At 43.4% G+C, this 8,818-nt stretch overlaps 1 protein-coding gene across 2 annotated transcripts in view; it reads right to left on the bottom strand.

Moving 5' to 3' along the window:
* Positions 1–7,580, bottom strand: part of UGGT1 (UDP-glucose glycoprotein glucosyltransferase 1) — a 38,354-nt gene extending 30,774 nt beyond the window's left edge. Inside the window, exons 1-6 of one of the 2 annotated variants that reach the window (XM_036388706.2) lie at positions 7,511–7,580; positions 4,951–5,086; positions 3,108–3,190; positions 2,437–2,567; positions 1,471–1,583; positions 81–255 (exon numbers count right to left, since the gene is read on the bottom strand). In XM_036388706.2, the coding sequence (XP_036244599.1) occupies positions 81–255; positions 1,471–1,583; positions 2,437–2,567; positions 3,108–3,190; positions 4,951–5,075 (627 nt within the window). In that variant the 5' untranslated portion in view covers positions 5,076–5,086; positions 7,511–7,580. Of the gene's footprint in view, positions 1–80; positions 256–1,470; positions 1,584–2,436; positions 2,568–3,107; positions 3,191–4,950; positions 6,264–7,510 lie in introns of those variants that run through there. The other variant, XM_036388705.2, reaches the window with a different exon arrangement.
* Between the last annotated feature and the right edge of the window lie 1,238 nt (positions 7,581–8,818).

Below are 8,818 nucleotides of genomic sequence, written 5' to 3' on the forward strand. Positions count from 1 at the left end.
TTGGGTCAGTTTTCTTTTTGAAAACCAAGGCCAGTTACTCAATTTCAAATGCCTGTGTTACAATGCACAAATATACTCACAGCAATGTAGTGTCTGAGCACATAAGTGATTTCTCCTGCCTCAGCCTTTGCAACAAGGCTCCTGTGCTGTCTGTAGAACTCCTCTGAGCCAATCTCTGCATAAAGTATGACCACAGGACTTTCAGGGTTTGCTGCTGGGTACTTGTGGTCCCCCTTGAACAAAAATGGCTTTGGCCTAAGAGGGAACAGTGAAAAGTCACAGTGTGAGTCACAGCATTTCCTCACTCAATGCAAAATGCACATTTTTTTCCCTGTTTATTCATTTTCCTGAATACATTTGTTGAGCTATTCCTACATATTATCTCAAGGCTGGCAGCACTTTGTGCACATTGACAAAAGCTTTGTGAAAAATGAACATATGAAAAGAAATAAGTGACTAAGAGCTATTTTGAATCTAATATGATCCTAATTTTAAAAATGAACAACTTCCCTTAGATTTCCAATTAACTTTCTCTCCCCGTGGTGATTCATAAATTCTGTATGAAAAATTAAAAAGGCTGATAGAACAGATGTGCCAAGGGCACAAATTCATGTGAACCTGGTCCTTGGCTTAGTATGCAAACAAAAAAGTGAATGAAAAGTCTATTTTCAGCTTCTTTGCTTACATTTTGTCCAAAGTGCAATAAATACTTAAAGTATTCCCAGTAAGTCAGAAGAACAGCATGTGAGCTATAGATGCCATATGCCTGCACATTGAGAGAAAACTCTTTATTCTTAAAAGAACCAAATAACCAAGATTACAAAATTGTATTGAAAACAAAAATGTTCTCATATTATGAAAACAAACTGAAATGTAAGGATTTGGGTTGGTTTTGGTTTATTACTTGGTTGAGGTTTTTTAATAAGTATTATATTTTATACCTTCTTTTTGTTGTTAGCAGTTACAATCAAGTTCTGTTCTTATAGAGAAATCTGAATTTTAAATATTGTGTGGTAATGGTTTTCTTTGTCAATGATGAGAAAAGTATACAGAGAAAAAATACTGTGCATGCTTTCAGCCATTCATAAAACAATTTTTTACATTAATTCTCATTTGAATATGCAGCCCAGCTCCTTCTATTTTCCCTACACACTGAAGGTTTTACACACTCCTGAGAATTCCTACTGTCCTTCAACAGTTTCCAGCTATTTCCAGAAGGTGTTTCCAAATTTTCCTGTGCACATTCCTCTTCCTAGTAGAATTATCAAAGAGCAAGTGATACGAAAACCATCACTGCAATCTGAATTAATACCAAATAAGAGACTGCCACTCCAGTGCCAACAATGGACAGGAGAAATCAACACTGAAGGACACAGAAACAAAAACTTTATTACAACCTCTTCACAGCAGTAAGTCTAAAGTTAGGTTAAATTTTAAGACTAATCCTGTAATAGGAAATTAAACAAATACCTGTCTGAAGCTGCCTGTAAAAGGTTTCCAAGAGAGTCAAATTCACATGTTTTCTCCCCATGCACAACAAAAAACAGGGTACAGCCCTCTGGTGGAGATTCATCTGCTGCTATCTGTATAAAACATTTGTAATAATGTAGGTTAAATGTTTGCCCTTAGAACAAGTGAAAAGTAAGAGTGTAGCTGTGCAGCAAACAGTATTATTTCCTACATTCCAAACTAGTATTTCTTCCTTGTTTATGGCATAATTTAAATGCAAGGTGAAATTGCAAGATGGAGAGTTAAGCCTTAATTTATTTTTCAGTCTGTTATTATTAACTGTAAGGTTAGGTGCAGGTACAGAAAGCAAGGCTTGCAATTGTAGGGGTTTTGGTTGAGGGTTTCTTTTTGTCTTAGACATCACAAAAATCTGTATTTGTTAAATATCAAACAACAAAATGACTCCACATGAACAAGCAAGATGTTTTACAGTATTACTTAAATAAAGCACATTCTAATGTGAGACAATTTCCAAAGAATTAAAAAGATTAAAAAATAACAGAGAACACAATGAACTTTTATTTATGAGTTCTAATCACTCTCTCTATATATATATATTTATACACACACACACACATATATATGGATTACTATCTACAAGTTAGTTCAGCTGAGCAGCAGGAGCAGCAGCATCCCAAGTACCAATGGAGCCATAGAGATGGTCCTCCCAAAAATCTTTGCATCAATTCTTAGTGCAGCAGGCACAAAGATATGCAGACATGTCAAAATGCCAATTCTTTAGTCTACTCTAGACAAAAAATTCAGCACCTCATGAAATTTTTATACACATCCACTCTGTAGCTCAAGTGTGCAGAGCAGTTAATCAGTTCAGGTTTTTTAGATCTCAAATGTTTCCTTCCACAGGTCCCTCCTTCCTGAGCATTGGTAAAGTGCTCTGCACCTCACCTGAGCTTTTCCTGTACTCACCTGTTGAAAAGCTTGAACTGCTGCAGAGTAGGAGCGTAAAGACAGAGAAAATTTCAACAAATTCTGCTGCAAAGGTGACAGAGTCTGGCAGGCCACTTTCAGCATTTCCTGGTAAGAAGAATAATCACTACCTGCAAAATCAAAGTACAAGCAGTTATCTTTCTATCCCATAGTCTCATTGAAGAGGGGCTTCTCATGCTAGTGTGATTTATACCAACAGAAATCCATGACATGAATTCTGAGCATGCACCATTCCTCCTCCAATTTCATTACAGCCAATTCTACAGCTGGATGAGAGTGAACTTCAACAGAGATCCAGGAAAGTACACTTGAATTCATTCTTGAGGATGTAAACATGGGCAGGGGAGGAGGGAAACAGTTTAGAGCTCCCATTTAATTTTGGCTGAGAAATAGTAACACAGAGAAAAGGCATTTAAAATATTTCATACTTCATGTTGAAAAAGAATCTGGCAAGCAAAATGTTTCAGACTCAGCCACTACAGCTTTTGTCAAATGGATATCCAAAAGCCTTGAGCACATTACAACAAAAAAAACTACTGAAATAAGTATTTTATAGAAGTCAAATGAGGATTAACATGATGGAAGACAGAACACTGTGGTATATTTTTCAACTATTAGTCAGCACTGAGAAAAAAACTATAAAATCTTACCATCATGCTCAGCTGTCTTAATATTCTCACTAGCTTCAACAAAGCTCCAGAATTTTTCTTGACCTTCTTCTGATAAAAATTCACTAAGTAAGATGAGAAGAGTGAGTTAGACCTACAAATTTTCTCTCAAATTATAAATCTGATACCTTGCAATGCTTTACAGAAAGTTAGCACCTACCACCTGTATCAGCAAACTGTGTAACTAGCAAAAGCACTGCAGGAAAGCTAAAAACAAACAAACCCAAACAAATAATCACTGCAAACCAGGACAAACACAGAGTACATGCAAGCAGCTTGTAAAGCACCTCCTGATCCTTTAAATGCCACTAACAGGCAGCAGGGTCCATCCTGGGAGCTCTCCTCCCTAATGCATTTCCTTGCTATCCCTCTTTTATGAGAAACACACCTTTTTGTTTATTTTACTGAAACCAACTGGAATTATGAGCTTTGGTGGGCTTTGGTGGAGGTTTTCTGTTTGCTTGTTCTTGAACAAGCAAAAGGAGAAGTCACAGCTTCAAACCACGTTAAAATTCCCACATATGAAGCTTATAATGGGCAGGTATAGAAGGCTAGATAATGAAATTCATCCTCTGAACATTGCTAGGCACAAACACTGTATCACATCTACACTTGTAACACACTTGCCATGCTAAAGGATGCTACAACAGGAGGTTTGGAGCCTGCTCAGTGCCACAGTAACTGTGTGCTCCAATCCAAGGGTAAGTGCTGCTGGAACACCTGGGTGCCAAACTGCAGGGCTGGGTGAGTGCAGTGACCAGCAGGAGGATTTTACACTGCAGTGCTGCATCATGCTGCAGTTCATCCCAGGTGAACTACCCTGCCCTACCCAAAGCCTCTGGCTACAACAGATCAAGTCTTTGGCACGTTATTTTGATTATTTGCTTACTGTTTCACACTCTCTTAGGTTGAGTTCTTCCCCAGTAATGTCACATTGTCACACAGTCTCGGGGTATCTAAATCCTGGCATTAAAACCTGTGTGTTTTGCATTTTACTGCTTAAGGAACTTTCAGGCTTCAGCTTCTCCAGAGAAGGTTACAGAAAAGTAATTTCACCTAGGACACACCTGTCCTCTGAATGAAAGCCATGCTCAACTATTTTCACGTGAAACAATCTGCAGTAAAACAGACAAAATTCCACATTTGGCAGTACCCTTAATTGATACAAAATTAAGCCCATACTAACTTGAAATTCTAAAAGTCCTACTGACATCTCCAAACTAAAACATGACAAAATTAAACAATGAGGGATTTCAAAAGATCTAAGCAGAGTAGCACTGAAAAGACAGCATGTTGCTTTCTTTTTACACACATCTTAGAAATAAAGTGTTTAGTACCATAGAATAAATGTTCCCAGGGTGACTTGCACAATTCTTAGCAAAGCAATTGACTTTAATCAATGCAAAATTCACATGAACAAAGTTAAACTCAAGTTTTACCAAGCTAAATACACACAAGCAGCAGACGTGTATCAAAAGCTACAACACTGAAGTAAAATACATTCAGCAACAGAATCTTACAATACCATGCTGAACTCTCTATCTAGTGCTTTGAGTAAAACTTCATAAGGCAAAAAATACCAACTATGTAATTGTTTCTGGTTATTAATGTTTGTTCTAGTGCAAAATGAAACAATTTATCACACAAAACAACTACTACTGCCTCCTCTAAAATCCTCCTGCTATCTCCCCATGCACAGCAGGGATCACATTCCCCTGTTATTACTGTTGGTAGTGACCAGAAACTAAAGTGCCACATAACAAAGAGAACACTTTACTTTAAGCATATTCTGATTTGACAATGAAGAAAATCACAAAGCACTTACCTTGTCTCAAGGAGTAAAGGAGTTGAAGACCACTTTGTAGTTAGAGATGTTGTCACAGCCTTAGAATCTGCTTTTACAAGTGAAGAGCTGAACCAGACTCCAAGAACTGCAATAAGTATTCCCATTTTATAGGACACTGAAAATGATGAAGGAAAATAAGTCTTGCATGGTCTCTTCTTATAAATACAGGATCTCAAATATATTGAGAGGTATGTTAAGACTTTAAAACTGCATTTAATGCAATACATTAATGAGATTATCATCCCCTCACCTGGGCTTACAAAATCAGAAACTTGAAGAGAGGCAAGGAATTTACAAACTTACTCCTGAGATGCAATTAAACCTAAATCAATTCCATCTTCCTCTGTGTTTATGCTTTCAAATAAGCTTGCTTCTGTTCCAGGACACCAACACCACATATTTCTTGTTCTAAGAGGTTTTACAAAGTGCACGCATTTCAGATTGGGAGGGAAAGCAACCCACTGTTCATAGTATGGGAAGGAAAATCACACTTTGTGTCAGAACAGACCCAGCAGCTGTGGACTGATCCAGGCAAGGGTGAGGAACCCCAGTCAGTCCTTTAGGTTTTTTGGGGAATGAAGAAACAAGTATTTCCTGACTGCACCAAGCACCAACAAATTTAAAAGCTGAAAAATGAATGACATCACACAAACAGACTCAAATGATACAACCTACTGTGAGAAGTGACCAAAAAAACCCCAAATTATTCCATTTCTTTATTGTCCTTCCTTGTGTGTATTTTCAAGCCTTTGTATTCTCTGGCCTACATCCCAAAACAAAGCAAAGGGGAATTTCCTTGCCCACAACTCTTAAGCTTATGGAAGACCTGAATTCTTTTGTTGGCTTTCCATTAGAGTCTCCAAAAGTTTAAGCTTTTTTTGCCCCTCTCTGACTATAGTATATTTATATTTACTACACTCCCAATATGCACTCAAGTACTCTTTCATTTCTTTATCTTTTTTTTCCTGGATAACTCATTTTCCATGTCCCACCTGCACCTGAAAAAACGTCCTGCTGCAATTCTAGATATATCACAGCCAACAAGCTGCCAGGATCTAACTTCTGTCTCTTTTTCATTACCATCTCAATATAAAGAACAGGGTTATAAATCTGTAGCTCTAAGCTACCTGTATATATACATAAATAAATGAACCAAATCCTCCTCTCTTTAAAAGTTTACACCCCTCCAGCCAAATGTTTCCCAACAATAACTCAGGCATTGTTCTTTCTCTGGGAATAAAACCAGAAATTCCTGCTGTGATCTCCAAAGAGCAGCCTGGTGAGCTGCACACGACATTTGCTTTATGCCACACCTGGGAAGCAGACAGATGGCATCTCAGAATGGGCACAGCCATCACTCCCTGTGTGCAGAGGGGGAAGCTCAGCCAATATTTGTGGAGTGAAACATTGGCTTCTGCCAAGTGCAAGGAAAAACCACAGTTCACAGCTCCTCCCAAAGATGGGTCCTTCTTTTTCTCTGAAAATCATACACTGGAGTTTGGAATAGGTAAATGAATACACCCAGCAGCACTCTCATGGCTAAAGCTCCTATGCTGCTCTCTTGTGCCTGCTTTCCTGCTCTGGGAAAAACTGAATTAAAGGCCTTTTTCTGTATGAAACAGGAAAGAAACCAAATGACATATTTGTCACCTGACACAGTTTAGCCAACTGAAAATCCGCAGATTAGAAATATCTACAAGTCCTCAATAATAACAGCCATAAAACAAAGGAATGACCGATATCTCAAGGAAAAATACACCACGGAAAAGAGGCAAGAGGCAAGGCAATGAACAAAAGTGACACAAGGAGATCCAGCTCTGTGCCAGGTAACAAAGCAAAACCCAATCTGATTATGACACCTCAAAGCAGTGTAAATATTTTTCTCCCTTATTTTTCTTCCAATTACTCCGTTTAAAACACTCCGGGCAGCTTGCACATCCAGTCTTGGGGGAAGGAATAAACCAGCCCACACTGACAGTCAGTGCCATGTCCTGCGAGGTCAGTCTGGTGCCAGGCGGGTGCAGGGCAAAGGGAAGCGGGAGCGAGGGGCAAGTCCTGCAGCAGGCACCGCGCTGGGGCACCGGGACCGAACCGGTGCACGGCAGAGATCACCGAGAGCAGCGGGCACCGATCGCACCGGGGGAGCACGTCCTGTAAAGGGCTCCCGCTGCCTGCTACGGCCGCTGACACCAAACCACGGCGATTTAACCGCGACTAGAAATCAGCCACTGAAGCGCTGAGCAGCCAGGGCTCAAAACACACATTAAACCCGGCCCCTCAGGGTGTAAACGGTGCGGAGCATTAAACCCGAGCGCAGCCTCCGCCGCTCCCCGGTCCCGCTGACCGACCGACCGACCGATCGACCCCCGCGGGGCGCGGAGGCCGCTCGAGGGACCCCGCCGGTGTCGGTCCCTCCGCAGGGCCCGCCCCGACCGCCCGCTGCCCCCCAGGCCGCCGCCGCCGGCGCCCGCCGCGGTCCCGCCCCGCCGCCGCTCCATCAGGGCCCCGCCGCGCGCTGCCGGTGACCGCGGTACCGCACCTGCGAGCGGCCGCGCGCCCGCCCGGCTCCCGCCGCCCGCGCCGCTTCCGCTTCCGCTCCGAGCCGGCGGCGCCGCGCAGTGACGGGGCCGGGGCACAGGCCGGGGCCGCCCGCAGCCCGGGCCTGGGGCAGGGCCGTGCCCACAGCAGAGGCTGTGCCCGGGCTGCCGTGCGGTCTCGGTTTAAGGAGGTAGCGCCCGAAGCAAAGGCGGAACCTGTGGGGGTTTTGTGATATTAACTGGCCCGTGAGCAGTGGCAGCCTATGCTGCTGGAAGGACACGCTGTGCAAATAACTGCTCGGTTATTCACAATGTAGGGACGGGAGGGGAAGTGAAAGCAGCATACGGCAGGTTAAAACCAGCCGTTCTTTATTTATCTTCTGTGCACCCTTTACACGTTCTCCATCAGAACTGCCCTGTCCGTGCCGGGCTCCGCTCGGCTCTGGGTGTTCTCCGTGCCCCGCTGCCCCCGCCGCCCCCTCTGAGCCTTCCGTGGGCACCGGGGCCCTGCCGAGAGGTGCACGGAGGTGCAGCAGCGGCTCTGGGAGTTCAGGAGAGACGAGGAAAGCCAGAAGGACGCTGTAAATCCAGCCAGGCACGGGGGAAGGGAACGTTTCAGGAGGGAACCTGAACCGCAGGACAGGCTGGCTGGTGCGAGTCCTGGAGAGTGACACCCGCCGCGACAAACTGCTGCTCGTGGCACTAATACAAACATTGTTTCTGCTCCTGTTCACAACAAACACGAAGGTTTGCGAGGCAGACCTAAGGATTACTTACATGTGATCCTGAAATTTCAAATGTTTTCCTCCTGGTTTCGTTTTAAAATATTATTAAAACTCTGAAAGTGGCAGGTGTCTGGCTGAGTTCATGTCTGAGCCTCAAATCATGAGAACAATATAATGAAGAATGATGGTGTTCTGATGTGTCTGTAACCAAACGCGAGGCAGCCCTGCACTGTGGTCTCTCAGGGCTGTGATGTGCGTCGTCTCCGAAGTTTGTGGGGTTTATTATTATTGTTATTATTTAATTTTTCCCCTCTATCCCAGTGATAGGGGTGCCCCGCCCATATCCCCTTGTCCCTTCCCAGGATGAGGGTTGGGGACTTCGGGGAACCCCGGGGTGCTTTGGGTACCCCCCGAATTTTAGGGGGTTAGGGCTACTAAGCGCCAGAGCCCCGCCATGTCCTTGTGTCCCCTTCCCAGGACTGGTGGGAACACTTTGGGTGGCCCCCAAGGGAGTTTTGGGGGACCGCCCGAATTATGGCAGGTTTGGGAGGTTTTTGAGATGCTGACAACCTCCGTGCCCTCCTC

Source organism: Molothrus ater, chromosome 10 (assembly GCF_012460135.2).
Source record: "Molothrus ater isolate BHLD 08-10-18 breed brown headed cowbird chromosome 10, BPBGC_Mater_1.1, whole genome shotgun sequence".
NCBI lineage: Eukaryota > Metazoa > Chordata > Aves > Passeriformes > Icteridae > Molothrus > Molothrus ater.